A 19,563-nucleotide genomic window follows, 5' to 3' on the forward strand; every position below is an offset into this window, starting at 1 on the left:
CAGACAGATATTCACCTTGCTGACAGACAATCGTCCTCTGACTTCCATCTTTGGTCCATACTCGGGAATACCAACTCTAGCAGCGAGCAGACTGCAGCATTGGGCACTCCTCCTGAGTGCCCACAACTATGACATCAAGTTTTGAAGGTCGGAAGAACACACCAACGCTGATGGCTTGTCACACCTTCCTCTGCCAGACTGCCCTAAAAGTAGCGAACGTAAGGTTTTCTACTTCGATATAGTAGAGAACACACCTGTGACTGCTCAACAAATTAAAAGAAAACAAAAGGAGATCCAACACTGTCCAGAGTGTTCGACCGAGTGATTAGAAGTGACTTGCCACGTGTCTCTGATGCACCGCCTGATCTACGGCCTTATCTTTCTTGGGGAAAAGAGTTGACGGTAACGGTGGGATGCCTACTGTGGGGTATGCGTGTCATCATACCACCAAAACTGAGGAAACCTGTCCTGGATGAGCTGCATTCTGGACATTGTGGCATCGTCCGGATGAAAGAGTTAGTGCGTAGTTATTTCTGGTGGCCGGGGCTAGACCAGGATATTGAAGCTACAGCCAGATCCTGCATTTCATGTCAAGTCAACCAAAACACGCCAAGCTTGGCCCCATTGCATCCCTGGGATGGGCCAGCGAGCCCGTGGCAGCGTGTTCAGGACCAGTGGAAGGAACGATGTTGCTGGCTGCTGTTGATGTTTGGACGTTTAGGACTGCCTGAGCAGATTGTCATGGACAATGGGCAATCTTTTCCATCTAAAGAAATGCAGAAATTCCTACAGAACAATGGAATCAAGCACATCCATCTACTAATGGACTGGCAGAGAGAATGGTTCAGACAATCAAACATGCTTTAAAAGCATCCAGAAGGGAGGTACCACTGAAGCAGCGACTCGACACTTTCCTGCTCAAGTATCGCAATACGCCGCATGCGATAACCGGAATGTCCCCTGCTTATCTACTCATGAAAAGACAGCTCCGGACTCGCCTTGATCTATTGAGACCAACACCCACCAGAACGTTGGTCCAAGACAAGCAGCAAGATCAAGTCAATGTACGAGCAAGGCGGTCTAAGGAGAGACAGTTCTCTGTCAGAGATCCTGTCTATGCCCGGAACTACACCACTAAGGAAAAGTGGGTTCCTGCAACGGTTCTTCAAAAGACTGGACCTGTCTCATATAGAGCCAGCACCCAAGACAACCAGACCTGAAGGAGACATGTCGACCAGTTATTTCCTCGTGAACCTGCGGCTACAACCTCTGAAGTAAATACTCCAGCGTTTACCTTCACAAGTGAGCTGACACCATATGGGAACGTCTCAGCACCTACGCCAGTCCCATCTACACCACTGCCAACGGAGACCACTCCTTCGAGTACACCCGAGGCTCAGCCGCAGCCTACATCTACACCTGAGCCTGTTCCGGTGTTGCGGCGCAATCCACCCAGAGAAAGAAAGCTTCCCAGTACGTCATAGTTAGTGCTAACCCTGGAAGCGAGGGGCAGAATAATCCCCTTTGGGTTTAGTGGAATGTTGAGGCAGTCTACCCTCTTTTCCAAGTTAGAGAATGTTATTGTTTGGGTTAATGTGGACATTACCATTAAGGGGGAAGATATGTTATGTTTCGTGTTGGGTGTAATTGTCTGTGGTCCCTAACATTATGTGAAGCTTCGCGTGGAGCTATAAAGGACCACGGCCCCTTGGGTCTGGGGAGCACGTCCCGGGTCGTGGAATAAAGGATTGGTCGATGCTGAAGCTTCTCTGCCTCTGATCTTCATAACAAGTGTGTCCGGGGTCTGCTCTGGCGGGTCATGACACCTACACCTTCACCCCTTCACTCATCTTCATCATCACTGTCGAGGACGGGGAAGCCACTTGCTGCGACGAACCAACCTCAACAAGTCTTGGTTCTTTCGGTAAAGTCACGTAGAAGGGAAGTAATAAAATAATAAAAATAAAACATAATAAAACAATTCTCACGACGTTTCGGCCACAACGCAAGCAGCCGTCCTCAGGCGAAGAATGAAGCAAGAATGAATGGCTTCATTCTTAGCCTGAGGACGGCTGCTTGCGTTGTGGCAGAAACGTCGTGAGAATTGTTTTATTATGTTTTATTTTTATTATTGTATTACTTCCCTTCTACGTGACTTTACCGAAAGAACCAAGAAGATGAATCCCTGCAGTCACGAAAGCTTTAAATCGAAACCTCAACAAGGTTGCCTGTGACCAAGGAGGTGCGGCAGCATCCGACCGAGCCACGGCTATACGGCCCAGTTACCCGGCCACGCGCCAAGGCGATGTTCCCACGGTGATGAACAACCACCACATGCAAAACCACGGAACCGCAGAGTCAAATTACATTGTCGTTTCTTCACGCCGGAGGTTGTCGTCGGTTGTTCGCTTGTTACGGTTGGAAGGTCCGGTTGAACCTTGTGTGTCCCGTATCATCTTACGGGTTACCCGTTTATTACTGTCTTAAAATCTGTTCTGTACACATGCACTCCACACCTATACACACAAAGGGACAGGACTTGGGTTGAGTTCAAAATTGCTTATTAATTGACCAACAAGTTAATATTTTCTCCCTTCCTTCCTACATACTCCCCTGCCGTCAGAATTAACCTTAATCCCTTGGATTCTCACGGGTTGTGTTGAGTCGAGGACGACTTTTTCTTCAGAGGGGGGGGGGGGGGGGGTGATGTGCTAATACTAACGCGATTCGGGATCCCAGGTCATTGTTAAAATGACGCCACAAAGGAAAGGAAAGAGAAGGCGGGGCGAGAGAGAGAGGAAATGCCCAGGGAGATAGGGGGGACGTCACCAGATTGGTGCAATGCAACACAGAGAGTCGGTTAACACACAGTTAACGCATAGCCTGGTTGATTATGTTCTTCCAAAGATTACTAAATAAGTTAAGTGTGAAATATGACAAACAGAGACACACAGAGAGCGAGAAAACAAACTTAAATCCTCTCTATTTAAGGCCTCAACACAGAGGCGCTGTGTCTCTGTGCATCTATGTGCGTGTCTCTCTCTGTGTGTCTCTGTGTTGTCTCTCTCTGCTTGTGTGTCTGTGTGTCTCCGTGTCTGTGTTTTGTCTCTCTCTCAAATTTAACAATCTTTGGAAGAACGTAATCAACCAGGTAGGGTGTTGACTTGTGTTAGCAGACTCTGCATTGTATTTCTAAGTTTTCTAGGTTTGTTTTCTACCTGATGATGATTGCTTGTGTTGCAATCGAAACTTCGTATTCTATTATTTAATTTAATTGGTTTCTACCTGACTTTACCGAAAGAACCAAAGAGTACTCACAATTAAGTTATTGTGCCGTCTGGCTTTCATGTGCGTGTCACTTGCCAAAACATCCTTGTGGTGTTCAGTAACAAACATCAGCAGTAGCGGCTACTAGATTTCACGCTGTGGGTATTTTTTGGAAATATATTTTTCATTTGTTAATGGGTTTTTTTCATTCATGGGTAATTGTTGGAGTTAAAAATTAACATGTACTTATTTTCTTGCTGTGGATTTCACACCTGATGATGATTGCTTGTGTTGCAGTCGAAACGTCATGATAATTTGTATTGTTTTATATTATTTTATTATTACCCTTCTCCATGACTTTACCGAAAGAACCAAGAATATGAATCCCTGCTGTCACGAAAGCTTTAAATAAAAAAAAAATGTTTGTACTTGTTTTTATCTTGTTGATTCAGGGCCCCCCTTGTGGCTAACTGGGCCTCCTATGTGTCGCATAACGCTGCCACATCACCCCCCTCCCTTCCCTATAGTTGCGTACCCTCGGTTGAGAACCACACTGAGACTGTTTTGAGGAACTTTGCTCGGCCTCCATCAATCATTAGCCCTGGGTAGGGTAGGTGGGGGGAGAAGTTAGTGGGGCTGGCTTCAGCCATTGGAGAAAGCTTCCTGGCAAAGCAACCCCACTACCGCTGCAGCCCGAGGACATTCCTGCGCTGGTTTTTTTTTTGCTCTCAGAGAAACTTTTAGGGAGGCAAGAGACGGCAGCTTCCTCCTCGTTCCTGTCCCAGCAGCAGCAGCAACAACAACTTCAACAACGTCATCATCACTATCATCAACCAGAAAAGGTTTGCGTTTAGCAGTTAATGTGTGTGTAATCAAGTGGTCTGGTGGTCTTGGGTTTCATGACGTGATTGCTTAGCCAGGAAGATCTCAAGACTATTTAATCTAACTTATTTATTGAGCTATTTTTATTTTACGAGGTAAGACCCACTGAGTTTTGTAGCTCTTTTTCACAAGCGACCTGGCTATCACAAATGATACATATTTGCTCGTCTTAAGCACGTGACTTGTGTGGTACTCTGCAAGCGCCGCAACCCCCCCCCCCCCCCGGCCAACACACCGAGTACATCCACGCAGCGCACTGGCGTGGGATTGCTTGGCACAAAGGGTTTTAATCGGAAGGGTCCCTAAGAGGAAAGTCCCACAGTTTCCAGGTGCCAGGGGATTGAACGACCCTCGCAAGACAATTTACATCGCGGTGCCCCTGAGTTGGCTTAATATTGTTTGGGGCACAAAAAGGTTACCGGGCCAGCCGCAATGAGTCATTCACGACAATCGGGAGAGGCTTGGGTGGAAAAAGTGAGAAAGGCAGACGATGAGGTCAAGGGAGTGCAGCGCCACGACCCCCCCCCCCTTCCCGACCCCCATACCAAATACACACCCGGATGCGATATATTGTTAATCCAGATTAACAATAGATCGCAGAAGCACCGGCTACCGCGATCCATGTAAGGGCAAAAAAACTAACGGAAAAAGCCGAGCTGTAACCACAGGTAGGCGCACGATTGGCCGCGCGGTACAACGCGACTCCGGGCTTTTGAAGTCTGGGGGATAAAAAGGGGAGCCCGAGGGCCACACGAGAAGTTCAACATCTTGGCCGTCAAGACCCCCCAGCCCGTCCTGCCTTCTCCAGCCGCTCACAGCGTCCGTGTGACGCCAGTGAGGGCCGCTACTAGGCAGTGTGAGGCAAGGCTTTATCGTCCTCTTCCCTCCGCCTCTCACAGCATCTGTGTGACGCCGTGAGTACAGCTACTGGGTACGTGATAGGGCACTTGAGTGAGCAGGAGCATAGATGGTAGGAGGTTAGACTTTTCCCTCGAGATATTCCACCCCGGATAGTGCCGACTGGGCAGCATAATTGAAGGGATTGTGGTTTGCGCCCAGAAAAAAAGTTAGCACAGAGCATAGGTGGTATGGTGTCTGCGATTTCTGTGTGGAGCGACTGCGTGTGCAAGCCGAGTCCTGGGTAGCGGTGGGGGAACATGTGGCGAGAGTGAACGTGCGGTGGTTATCACGGGATAGCTACCATGTTTGCGCGAGTGGGGTAATCGTGCAGGTGTGAGCGCGCTCGCAGCCCCTTTTGTTAGCGGGGCGCGTTAGGAGTTAATCACGTGCAGGTGGAAGTGTGCGGTCCGCGCCACATTGTTAATCGGTCGCCGGTGATAGCGGGGTTCGCGGCCCCTCTGTTAGCGACAGCTGCGGTATGCACCCGTGTGTGTTTTAACCCCGTGCGGCTCTGAGGCCAGCAGCACGAGCATGTCCCTCGGAGAGGGCGCTAGCATGGGGGGCCCCGTTTCTCGGTCGGCGGGGGCCCGGCGCGAGCCTACAGACATGGCAGAGGGAGCGGAACGGGCGGACGTCACGCCCCACCTGCCCAGCGAGGCACACTTGTTATAAACATTTCCAATAATAACACTACATGTGTAGAGGAGTAGAAGAGGGTAGTGGCGTCATGTGCATTGTCCGGTGCGATGGCGTCACGGGACGTGGGGTCATGCGCTCTGGACGGCGCACATGACGACACAGCTCCTCGAGTATAAAGGGGGGACCTCGTGACGTAAGCTAGAGAGTAGGGTCGAAGTAGGGTGGAACGGGGGGAGCCAGGAGCTAAGGGGAGGAATAGGGGATAGCACAGCATCAGGGCTGGACGTGGCTGTGCTCCTCGGTCGGCCGTGTTGGCTGATCCCACGGCCGGCGCAGAGGAGACGGCACAGGGGCAGCCGGCTGTGTCGGGACCCAGTGGGACCGAGCCCGGGACCCCTAACCCCTGGGAAGTAGTTCACCCCCCGTGTGTGGTGTAGCCCTTAAAAACTTACGGCAAAAGCCCTTAACCTTACCTCCGTCTCTGAGTGAGTTGTCGCCAACTCTTCTACACATGTGTAGTGCCTGAGATACGCGCCACACGCTGAAGTCGGTGTAGGCGCGCATGGCGTACAGTGGGAGCAAACGAGATCGAGGTGTTGTTGTTGCTAGGCGTGAGGAGAGGGCAAGAGACGGGTAGGGAGCAAATAAGGACACAGGGTGCTGATTGGCTGGGAGTTGTTGTCGAGATGTGGGGCCACACTGTCTGAGGACGGTAGCAGGTGGCAGGAAGCAATTAAGGACGGAGGGTGCTGATTGGCCAAGAAGTTGTTGTTGTCGCTAAGTGGCGCCGCATTGTCTGGGAAAACACGGCGGGTGCCAGTGGGGGCTAGGGGGCGACGGGCGTCGCGGGGGATGCCACCGATTGATTGGATTAATTGGCTGGGGGATAAAGAGAAGGGGTTTCGAAGCGGACGGGAGTTCGCGGCTGGGAGTGAAGAAGGATGTTAGAGCCGAAGCAGCGGAGCCGGAGGGAGTAGAGAAGTGTACGGTAGCAATAGAGAAGTGTACGGTAGCAATAGAGAAGTGTACGGTAGCAGTAGAGAAGTGTACGGTAGCAGTAGAGAAGTGTACGGTAGCAGTGGAGAAGCAAACGGTAGAAATGGAGAAGCATAAGGTAGAAATGGAGAAGCCAGCAGACGCGGCTGGAGTGTGATGGCAAAGCCAGCAGAGAGCGGCTGGAGAGTAGCGGAGAAGCGGATAAAGATACGGCTGAGTGTGACGGGAGAGCCGATAAGGAAAGGCTGAGTGTGACGGAGAGAGTGGAGAGGAGAGTCGACGGAGGAGTGATGGGGAGCGAGCGAGGCCGGTGGAACGCGGCGAGCGAGCGGAGAACGCGCAGAAGAAACGTTGATCGGTGTTAGCTGGAGGAATGTTGATTGTTATTGGTGAAATAAAGAAAGAGGAAAAGCAAGAAGCTGTCGTGTCAAGTAGAGCACTACACATGTATAACTATTTTTAGATTATACATTTTGGGCTTAAGGGAAAATCCATGAGTTATTAATTTACGTCAAAATCTCGGGTGCACGGTTTATCCGTAAATTGGATATACCGCACGCGGATAATCGGGAGTTCGCCATATATACACACTCATTGCTTGTTGTTAAGAGCTGCAAAAGTACCGTCGACACTTGAAATCGGTGCGAGTGTGGTACACTGAGGTCATGAGGGTATCTAGGAAACCAGAGGGGGGGGGGGTCAGTGAAGGCCTGGTTCACCAGTATTGAACTTAAACTTCTTCCACACCGTGTGTAGCTAACACGTATCTAATCAGAGATGAAATTGAACTGAGCCGACTTGTGACACCACACCTGAACGAGTCTCTCACGAGGAGTGTGAAGCCCCATACGTTAAGATTTGGTGGGTTATTTGCCCTTTTTTCCACGGGGATCACGCCTCCCAAAGCCGCACTGAAACTGTATTCCCGTTTCCCATTACGATCGTCGTCCTCGTCGCTCAACCCCTGTGATTCGGGTCGCGACACATCTCCCCATGCTTCTTTACAATCTTTTCTGTTCCTTTCTTTTCTCCACGATTGCCGTGACGATGTTTCTGAAGCAGAATGGCGGCTCGGGAGGTGACCAGGCGGCAGGGAAAGGAATATGCCACCCACTTCAGCCCGCGCGAGTACATGCGCGCGTACTTCAGCACAGCCCAGGGTGACGCGGGGGAGGGCGAGCTCCTGCCCCAGCTCCTCCAGTTCCTGCACTCGGCCTTCGCCACAGGTTCTCGGAGTCACAAGAATGACGGTCACAACAGCAACGACGACAACAACAAAACAACATCCGCCATTAGCTGTTAAAATGACGGTCATGTCACCACAGTGCTTGTGCCATCCTAGGTGTGCTTTTGAGGATTATCGCGTGAAGCGCGGAAGGCTCGCTGCTGGCAGGAGGTCACGGTACAGTCCCAGGTGGTCTGGGTTGACTGACTGAGACGACTGGCGGATGCACCACCTGTGCTCCCCACCGTGCCAACCCACTGCGTGTTAGCCGTCCGGCGCTCTCCGCTCATTGTTGGGGAACCGCTGTGGCGAGGCGTTAAATCCCTTGCGTAGTATGCAGGAGAGGTCGTGGGCTCCATCCTGATGCATGTTGTATATTTGGAGTTTGCGTGGATTTTTCCCTCCTCAATTAGAATCAATGTGCGTTTAGAGTATTTGACTGCAGAAATTTCCACGTGATAATAAGCCACTTTGTTGAGCTATCATTTGTGGCCAGGTCGCATCTGAAAAAGAGCTACACAGCTCAGTGGGCCTTTACCTGGTGAAATAAAACAGATGTGTAGTTTAGTTTCACGTGAAATTGTCAGGTGGAGTGAGGCATCTTGTGTCATATAGTTTTTAGACACGAGAGGATACACGTGATGCAATAGCGACCCAGGGATCGGACTAGAAGCCACACGTACACTTTAGGCCACGCCCCGAAAGCAGTTTTGGAAAAATACATGTTCACGGGGCCCAAGGTAGGTGCTGAACAGCTGAATATGGAGGGGGCTGAGCAGTGTGTTGGCTACGTATGGTGCGAAAGAAGTTAAACATACATACACTACGCTACTATACACACTGCACTATACACTACACTATACACTACATTTCCATACACTACACTACTATACAGTACACCACTATACTAAATTGATAACTAATTTCTTTAGAACTGCATTTTATGTTTAGTTTGTTGTCCTTCCCCCGCACCTCCAATTAGCACAGTTAACTACGTATGGTGCAAAAGAAGTTCACCGTACACACACACGTACAAACACTCCATGCTTCACTCTGAACGCTTCTTTTATTCTCCTCTCACCGCTTCCAGGCGAGGTGTCAGGCCAGCGTCTCCTGGACGTCGGTTCGGGTCCTACCATCTACCAGGTGCTGAGCGCCTGCGAGAGCTTCCCCGAGATCTACCTCTCCGAGTACGCGCAGAACAACCGGGAAGAGCTCCAAGGCTGGCTCAACCGCTCCCCCGATGCCTTCGACTGGACGAGCGTCGTCCAGTTCGTGTGCCGCCTCGAGGGAAGGAGGCAAGTGCCTCTCTCTCCACCGCGTTCGCGTTGTAGAACCCCCCGAGTACAGGTCAGCCGAGTAGAGCCGTGAGACTCTAGGATGGTGAAGCAGCCGAAAGACGGGGGGCTGCCATGGTGGCTAAGAGGTGTTACCTTGCCTCACCCGGTATACAGAATGTCATGGATTCGATTCAGACCCTGATGCCTGCTGTATATTTGGAGTTTACGTCTCTTTCTCTCTCCATGGTTGCGTGGAATTTTCTCCGGTGTCTTCGGTTTTTTCCTCCGACTTTAGAAACAATGTGCGTTCAGAATATTTGGCTGCTATACATTTTCACTTGATAAGCCACTTCGTTGAGCCATCATTTGTGGCCAGGCCGCTTCTTAACAAAAAGTGACATAGCTCAGGTGTGCTTCTGCAGCCGTCTGGAACGCCCTTCCAATATTAGGAAGACATTGGAGCTGTGCACTCTAAATGTAAATTGGAAACTCATTTCTTTCTAACTGCTTTGTGCTTTTTGTGTCTAGTTTGTTTTCCTTCCTGCGCACCGCCGATCAGCACGTTTGGCTACGTACAGCGCAAAAGAAGTTCAACATACATACAAACCTGGTAAATAAAATTAAATAGTTTAGTTTTTAGTTTAGTTGTTGGGACACTGTCGTCGGGGGCAGAGAGGAGGCAGGCTGGCCCTGCATCGGGCTCTTGTTTGTGTGCGTAACACCGTGGCGTGTGTGCGTGTGTGCGTATGTGAGTAGCGGATGTGAGGAGGAGAAGACGGAGCGTCTACGCAGGGCGGTTCAGGCCGTGCTGCCCTGCGACGTCAACCAGGATGACCTGTTACTCGGGTGAGGCCCCTTCTTGACTAAGCTCAGCTATAATCTACTTTTTTGTTACTTTGCCAGGTAAGGCCCACACTGAGCTGCGTAGCTCTTTTTCAGAAGTGACCTGGCCACAAATGATAGCTCAACGAAGTGGCTTATCAGATGCAAATGTATGGCAACCAAATACTCTAAACACGTGATGTTGATTCTAAATGTTTAGGGAAGAACCGGAGGACCCGGAGAAAAATCCATGCGATCATAGGGAGAGAGATAGAGAGAGAGAGACACGCAAATTCCAAATATACAGCAGGCGTCAGGATTGGGATTGAACCCACGACCTCCTGTATACCAGGTGAGGTAGTTACCATCTCCTGGCCACCATGGCGAGAGATGTTAACAGAATCAGAGGCGGCGGATAGGGGGCGCAACAATGGTAACACTCGTACCTACCAGCAAGAAGAGCCAAGTCCAATATTAATTGCTCACAGCTCTTAGAAAAGTCTTCATTCCCCGTTGGTTTGGAGAAAGCGAAAAACTCTTCCGGAAATGTTATTCCGATCACAAGCAGAAAACTGCAAATGTCTTCCTCGAGTCACTGGACTTGGCATGAAGACAAAGGTGGTGTGAAACGGTGGAGGCGCTTAACTTTACAAAAGCGACCCATAAAGCCTGGAGCCTCCGAAGGATGCTGGGAACAGCAGCCCACGCCAAAATACAAACCTCCACAAGTCAGTCCTGACAACATTGCCGGACAGATAATCGGCATCTCACGAGCACCTATCAATAAAAAACACAGGACGGCAAGTTTAGAAAGAACTCTACCATACTATTGACTGCTGCCAAACAAACCTCCGCTTTCTCCGGTCCTTTCTCAATGGAGGAAGTAGATGTTGATATTGCCCAGATGAAGACCGGTAAAGCATCAGGCCTCGATGGTATTTACCCAGAATTCATCAAGAACTTGGTGCCACGAGCAAGACAATGGCTCGCCTTGTTCCTTACTGATATTCACTCCTCAGGCGTGGGACCATAGGAGTGTAAAGTGGCTAAGATCATAGCCATTCTTAAACCCGGAAAAGACACATTGGAGACCAAAAACTACCGCCCTATCTTCTTCCCTCAGCATTTGCTACAAGTTAATGGAGTGGCTCCTGCTCCAAAGGCTGACGCATATGCTTAATAAGATAGTCCCTACGGAACAAGCCGGATTCCGAACTGGCCGAAATTTCTGCGACCAGGTGCTAGGTTTCGAATGCCAGCTCAAAACAGGAGCAGCATTCATTGAACTCTTCTCAGCATATGATACCGTATGGTGAAAGCGTCTCCTGCTGAAGCTTGCGATGGCCGTGTCTTGCCGCCCGACGATCAGACTCATCCCTGCAATTCTGAGCGACCAATGGTTCACCATCCACCTTGGAGGGGCTGCCAGCAGCCCACGAAGATTGAATAATAGACTCCCGCAGGGATCTGTTCTAGCCCCATTGCTGTTCAATTTCTACACCAGTGACATTCCGGCAACATCCTCCCGTAAGTTCATGTATGCAGATGACATCACACTGGCAACCCAAGCCCGGACAAAAAATGAACACTGGAAAAGTTTTTGAAAAAAATCTCAACAGCTTAGAAGCATACGTCATGAATTGGCGCCGAAAGCAGAACACTTCCAAGAGCGTCGTCTCCATCTTCCACCTGAACAACATGAAAACCACGAAAACATCAAATGTCAACTTCTGTGGAACACCACTAAACACAAGACCACCACCCTCGGTACCTATGAGTTACCCTAGACTGGATGCTAAACTACCGGCACCACCCTGAACAAAGCCAAAATTTTAACAAAAGCATGAGTGAACATTATCCAGAAACTCACGGGAACAAAAGTGGGGAAGCGACGCCTGCACGTTGAAAATATAAACACAGATCTTAGTCCACTCTACAGCGGAGTGCTGTGCTCCAGTGTGGAGTGCCATCGCTCACAATAACCTAGTTAACTTCGAAATTAACACTGCACTTTGTATCATCAGTGGCACCCTGAAGTCCACTCCATTCCCGTGGCCTCTTGTACTGGCGAACATCGCCGCTCCAGCTAACGTCCGACGGGATACTGTGACGATCCGGAAGTACAAAATAGTGGAGAACTTTACTTTACCACTCCACCAAAGAATAAATGAACCCCCACGCCCTAGGCTTAAATCCAGGAAGCCTTTCTGGGTACGCGTCTCTGCTCTGGCAGCTGAAAATAAACACACCGGCACTCGATGGTCTGACGCGTACGCGGCTGCAAATGTGACAAACAATTTTTTTTTTAAGGACCCGACCATGGAAGTTCTGGATTCTCTCACGATCGCTGTGGACCACACTGAACCACGCTCTGATGCAGGTCGGGAGATGTGTGTACACATTGTTCCATATATGGAAAATCAAAGAATCCCCAAACTACTACTATAGTAAAGCCCAACCATGATACACATCACCGACGAGTGTGCCATCCATGTACACCCTGGTGGTAACGCTGCAATCCACACAGTGTCAACTGGTTAAAGAACCATCCAGACATCCACCCTACGTCCTTCCTTGTGGAAGAGATATGTGGATGACACTTTCGTCATTTGGCCACATGGCCTGCCAGCATTGAACCAATTTCTCAACCACATTAATTCCATACACCCATCCATCAAATTCACCATGGAAGTGGAGAAATATGGCAAGCTACCATTCCTGGATGTTTTGTTTGAAAAAAGACCTGATGGCTCTTTGGGACACTCTGTCTACAGGAAAGCCACCCACACAGATTCCTATCTGAAACCTGATTCCCACCACCATCCAGCACAGAAGAATTCCCTTATCAAAACACTACACCATAGGGGCCCACTGCATTTCTGACCAACACCACCTAGCCAGTGAACTGGAACACGTACACCAGGCCCTTAAAATGAATGGATATTCGGACCGCATTATCCGCAAAGCTGTTTCTCCAACCATGGAGAAACAACGCCCTGAGACGCCGATCAAAACCATCACATTATCATACATAGCTGGCGTTACCAAAGATATTTCCAAAATCTTACACAAACACAAGATCCAGGTCCGATTCAGCACAGTACATAAAATCCGTGATCTAATCCCATCTGTGAAGGATGTCATTCCTGACATGCGATACCCTGGAGTCTACAAACTAAGTTGCACCTGTGGTGATTGTTACATTGGGGAAACAAAACGACATGTCTCGGACCGTGTTCATGAGCACAAGGCCGATCTGAAACACGGCAGAACTAATACCTCTGCCGTGACTGACCATTGTTATAACGCTGTGGGCTCTCATGATATTGTTTTTTTTTTAGACCAAGGTGCTCTGCAAACCTTCGGACTACTATCAAAGTTTTGTTCATGAAGCCATCCAGTTATTTAAGCGTAGACATAACTTCACCCGGGAAGATGGATACAGATTGAGCAATCATTGGAAGGATGTTATTAACCAGGTAAAACCATAACTGCTTTTGGCCTGCCTTCATATCTGCATCTCCAGCTTCCTAACCCTCCCACTCCCAGCCCCGCCCACTTCCCCTCCCCACCCTGGCATTTTTTTGCCGTGCTTGTGTCTTAGCTTGTAGCCTCCACTCCCCCTACCCCTTCTCGCTGACTCCTCCCCCTGCTCTTGCCTATATGGCCTCTTGTTGCAGCAGCCCTTTTGCCCACTTCAGCAATTGTTTATTGCTGTGGTTGTCCCACCTGATGACGGACGCTTGTGTTGCGCCCAAAACTTCGTGATTTAATTTATTTTATTTTATACCTACGTGACTTTACCGAAAGAACCAAAGAGTATGGATCCCTGCAGTCACGAAAACTTCAAATCTATATTGGTTAAAGAACCTTAACATCAACTCTCACATCATCAATATAATCTATACAACATCTACTGCCGCCTTGGATTGGTTAAAGGACCTTAACAGTCAACTATGACATCTATACAAACTGTTGCTTACATGCCATACGAAAGAAGAAGTGTGCCACTGCATTGCATGCTTTCAAATGCACTTGTGCGGCAGTCTGGTATGCTCTTCCTTCTGATATTAGGAAGCATCCGGTAGCTATGCACTTTTATATCATCTAGATTGAAACGCATTTCTTTATAACTGCTTTTTGTGGTTAGTTTGTTGTCCTTCCCTTGCACCTCTGATGAGCACCGTGGCTACTTGGAGTGCGAAAGAGGTTCAACATACATGTGTACATTACACGTGGCAATGACTGGTAGTAACGGTGTTAACATCGGCCTCTGTTGAGGCTGATTAGGGACTCTACTGGGTAGTTGGAGGCAGTCGTCCTCCAGCAGCAATGGAGGTCAGAAGGACGACGCTCACAACAACGATTGGAACACCGGGCGGATAAAACGTAGCAAGTTGGCACAATGGGGATTGCAGATGTGCATCTGCCAGTCACCTCAGTCACCTCAGTCAGTTAACGCATGGCACCTGGGCCTGTCCCATGACCTTCTGCCAGTGAGCCTTCGACACTTCACCAGGCCACAAGCCCCGTGGTGACATCACCACGACTTAGTGGCGAACGGCAGTTGTTCTTGTGTAATCTCTATACAGTGTACAAGATTAGTGCTGGATGCAACTGTATTTACAAATATTATTTGTATCTTTCATCCTTACTCATGTGTAGTGAGTCTAACTGAGTCGCAGACATTGTCTTGGGAGCAACACTATTTAGCAACTTCAACATAACATAACACAATCTACACTCGAGTATCGAATTCCCATCTAACCACGCTACGGCAGAACTAGACACGGTTCGCTATCCCGGCCTAGACCACAAGCTGGGTCCCGGACCGCGTTGCTAGAGGCTTCTTTTCCCCGACGTGGATCTTCTTCACACCAGCACACGAAGAACCCCGAGCCCCTCACAGGGCCCCCATTATATCCCCCTGGGCTGGGGCTGGCTCCGCCCTTCGCCCCGCCCACCTTCTAGATCTCTCGAGCTCTTTCTCGAAGGCTCCCGAGAGCTCTTTTAGACCACGTGACCGCCCAGCGGTCCCCGTCCAATGGTGGCACCCCTCCAATATCATCCAGTCACGTGTCAGCAGGTCAACCGGCGTATCATGCCCCAACGTAACCCTGGCTGGCTGACGCTCCCTCTCGCTCCCTCACCGGGAGCCCGCACCGCACACTGCTCGCGGTGCCTCCGCGCTGACCAGCGCTCACCCAAGCCCCGCTAGGGCTGGTACTACGCCCCGCAAGCGGGCTACACATGTCAACACATTATCCTCCATGGCTTCGTAAGCCCGGCACCACACAGTGACAATCACAGTCACTACACATGTATCGATATTATTATTATTATTGAGGGATTGTGCGTTGTCGTGATGTGGTATGGGACTGTTCTTGCTGTTGTTTGTGCTGCCTTGCACAAGCTTGGGAATTGTAAGTACGTACGTATGCTGAACTTATTTTGCGCCGTACATAGCCAACTCTGCAAATCGGAGGTGTGGGACTTGGTGTACTTATGCAATTGGAACTTGTATACTTAGAAGTATATCGTTTTATCGATTTGCTTACCTTTCCTATACTTTGCACTCCGATCGTTATTTTTGTATTGTTTGTTGTTGCAACTTTCTGACCCACCCCTACTGGACATCTGTGAAAAAGAGCTTCATCCACACCTCCAATCAGCACAGTTGGCTACGTACGATCAGGATCTTTATTTAGGACTGCAGATTTTTGCAGTCCTAAATAAAGATCCTGATTCTAATAACCAGGGTTAATCGGGTCGGCAGGTCCACACATATCCCTGACCTCTTCGACTGCGTCCTCTCCACGCTGTGCCTGGAGGCTGCGTGCGACTCGGTCGAAGGCTTCGGCGCTGCGCTGGGCCGGATGTGCGGGCGCCTGCGTCCGGGCGGGTAGCTCGTCATGGCCACTGTGTTGCAGGAGACGTTCTACCGCGTCGGCGTCGAGACCTTCGGGGTGCTGCCCGTGGACGAGGGCAACGTGGTAGACGCCGTGAGGGCGGCGGGGTTGACGGTCTGCCGACTGACCAAGCACGGGGCGCCTGATGTCGCTGGAGGGGAGAGGGCCTCTGACTTCAAGGGGTTGCTCTTAATCGTAGCGCAGAAAAAATAACGTCCGTATTTTTTGTGTTTAATTTAGTTTCCCCCCCCCCCCACGCACCTCCGATTAGCATGGGTAGCTTTGTACGGTGCAAAAGAAGTTCAAACTACATCAACTAATTTCATTAGAACTGCATATTGTGTTTAGTTTGCTGTACTACCCTCGCAACTTCGATTAGCACGGTTGGCTACGTACGGTGCGAAAGAAGTTCAACATACATATGTAGAGTAGTCGGGGACATTACTTCACGCTCACCTTCCGGTGTGATGACGTCACAGGATGTGACGTCCTGCACAGGGGGTGGGGCGATGATGTCATGTTTCCCTGGGGTACTTATTCTAGAGCCCGTGACGTGAGCGTAGTCAGTCGCAGGAGCCCGAGAACGTGAAGGGTGGAAGTTAGACCCAGGGGTAGGGCTGATGGAGTAGAGAGGAACCCAGCACCTAGCGATAGGAGTGGCTGCTTTACCCAGTCGGCCGATGTTGGTTTATCCCTCGGCCGGCGCAGTGGGAAGAGCCCAGGAAGCTAGTTGGGCTTGGGAGCCTAGGACCCCTAACCCTGGGAACAAGTGTATTACCACTTAGCCCATTATTGGCGTAAGCCCCTAATAACCCCTGGCGTACACCCCTAATAAAACCCTGGCGTAAGCCCCTAAAAATATCTGCCTCAGAGTCGTCTTTCCACCGCAACACATACATAAACTAATTTCTTTAGAACTGCTTATACTGGTAGGAACCTCCTGGTTACACCAGCCCACAGGGGATTATTGTGTCCATCCGTCCGTCGTGCATCCAAAAATGGGAGGGGTGTGGCTGGGTGGAGAGGGGGGGTGGGGACGGGCTGAGTGGGGAGGGTGGAGAGGGGCTGGGTGGGGCTGGGTGGGGGGTGGGAGGGGTGGGGCTGGGTGGGGAGGGGCTGGTCACCCTTAAACGTTTAACCTACTCACGCCGGCTTGTGCCTGCCCTCACAGTCGGCGATATTTGCGGAATACACCACGCCGCCGTTGACCCTGGCCATTGACCAAGCAACCCAACGTTCCTACCAGCTCCCTCCGCAGGAATGTGTTTAGTTCGTTGTCCTCGCATTGTAAATGTTGTGGCTTGGCTCCCGAACACACCAGTGTGCTATACTAGTGACTTGCTTGGCATGTTCTGTTTACATGACAACCCTTACTAGTTGGCTGTGTTGAGTGGTGGCTGGTTTTAATGACACATTTATATATGTATGCCTTCTAACCCAAAAAAATCTCTGTTATGTTTGTTGTCCTTCCCCCCGCACCTCTGATTAGTACAGTTGGCTACGTGCAGTGTGAAAGAAGTTCAGTATACATACTGCATGTCAGTCATTGCGCATCTCCTTCATATGGCTCATGTTCATGTAGAGCAACAAGTATGATTTTACATCGGGGTGGTTAATTAACCAGACAATTGCGTCCGGAGTAGCGGAATGTGTCGCTGCGATGCTTCCTTATACATTTGCGAATCGGATCATCGAGTTCCTTGGTCTATCCTGGGTTACCACAGTCGCACACTACAGAGTTACACCATATTTCTGTTTGCACACATTCACCATGGTTTTGTGAACTCCATTCGGCTTTGCAAACAACGTCATCAGGGTTGAAGTTGCATTGTTGAAGGTTGTACGCGTGCATGGGTCCAAAAAGGGGGTTTGCGTGACTTCGAGTGGAATCAGAATCTTTACTTTGGACTGCAGGAGCAATTCCCATGAGCTATGAAACTCTTATTTCACAGGTGTCCAGTATAGGGCAGGGGCTCGGAAAGTTACAACAACAATACAATACAAGCGGTGATGAGGGACGTGATTGAGATCCTAGTGGATGGGGGAGATGTCGGTTTTGTCAGCACACGAGTGAGGACGGGGCTTCATCTCATGTACATGCGTAGTGACACCCGATAGAGTAGCGTCCTCTGGTCTAACACCGTTTGAGATGAAGCTCAAGAGAAAGCTGTCTCTGGTGTGGACCAATCAGTTTCAAGGACAATGCATATATTATCAGAGTATGTTTTTTTTTCATTCCGACCACAAGCATTGTGGTTAATGTAGACATGATTCCTTGTGAAAGGGCTAAGTTTGGTGTTGTCAACATGACTGCTGCTTCTGCTGACTCGCTGTCAGCCAAATGCAAAGCTAATCTGATCTCTAAATTCAACCTCCTATCAAAGAAGAAACCAGAGCCACACATCACAAAGCTGGATGTCAACAAGACCGTTATTAATCAGAGTAACATCCCAATTTCTGACAATTTGAAAACGGTACTGGCCAAAGGACTAAATTTCGCTGTCACCCCTAAACATATACCAGTAGAGGATGTGATTTCTCAGGTTGATGTAGCCCTCAGAGGCATATGACACATCCATGCGGATATAGCAAGAGCTGAAATAGCCACTATCCTTAAGAGCGCTAAGAAACCCATTAGCAACATTAGCAAAAACGAACGCTCTGAACTCGCGAACCTAAAAAAGAGAGATATAGTCATCCTCTCGGCCGACAAGGGCAATGCTACGGTCATCGTGGATAAAGGCTCATATAACAACACAATCCTGGATCTACTCAATGATGGGAGTTACTCCAAAATTAAAAGCGATCCTACTAACAGCCTAACGACAAAATCATCACGAGTTCGACTTCCCTAATCGAACCAACCAAACGTCCCTTCCTAAAATCCTCGGCTGCTAGACCTCCCAGATTCTATGGTCTTCCCAAGATCCATAGAGAAGGCACCCCACTATGGCCCATCGTGTCCATGATCAACTCTCCTACCTACAAACTAGCCCGTTTTCTATCAGATACTCTGCTTCCCTTCACTGGCAAGACTTCTTCAGCAGTACTTAACTCAACCCAATTGGTCTCTATGGTCAAGGACATGACACTATCTCCTGACGATATCCTCGTTAGTTTTGATGTGATATCTCTGTTTACCAAAGTCCCAGTACCTGACACCCTAACAATAATTGAAGACTTGGTCCAACATGGATTGAATTCGGATGTACCTGTACTGGTTAGGCATTGCCTCACCAACACTTATTTTACCTGGAATGGCACCTTCTACAAACAGAATGAAGGTACCCCTATGGGCTCCCCCTTGTCACCAGTGATAGCCAATGTGTTCATGGAAAAGTTTGAATCAGACGCCATCCAGACGTCCACCCTGCGTCCTTCCTTGTGGAAGAGGTATGTGGATGACACTTTCGTCATTTGGCCACATGGCCTCCCAGCATTGAACCACTTCCTGTACCACATAAATTCCAGACACCCATCCATCAGATCCACCATGGAAGTGGAGAAAGATGGCAAACTACCATACTTAGATATTCTGTTTGAGAGGAGACCTGATGGATCCTTGGGACATTCTGTCTACAGGAAAGCCACCCACACAGATTCCTACTTGAAACCTGATTCCCACCAGCACCCGTCTCAAAAG

General features: G+C 49.5%; 1 protein-coding gene across 1 annotated transcript; it reads left to right on the forward strand.

Moving 5' to 3' along the window:
- Nucleotides 1-4,815: 4,815 nt before the first annotated feature.
- LOC133358599 (nicotinamide N-methyltransferase-like) lies at nt 4,816-16,479 on the forward strand. Its single transcript, XM_061576977.1, is given in 5 exon segments — nt 4,816-5,063; nt 7,747-7,910; nt 9,000-9,207; nt 9,946-10,035; nt 15,788-16,479. Coding segments are annotated over 4 exon segments (807 nt in total). The 5' UTR covers nt 4,816-5,063; nt 7,747; the 3' UTR covers nt 16,134-16,479.
- Nucleotides 16,480-19,563: the final 3,084 nt, after the last annotated feature.

Source organism: Lethenteron reissneri, chromosome 62 (assembly GCF_015708825.2).
Source record: "Lethenteron reissneri isolate LAM-NWPU_2019-01 chromosome 62, ASM1570882v1, whole genome shotgun sequence".
Lineage (NCBI taxonomy): Eukaryota > Metazoa > Chordata > Hyperoartia > Petromyzontiformes > Petromyzontidae > Lethenteron > Lethenteron reissneri.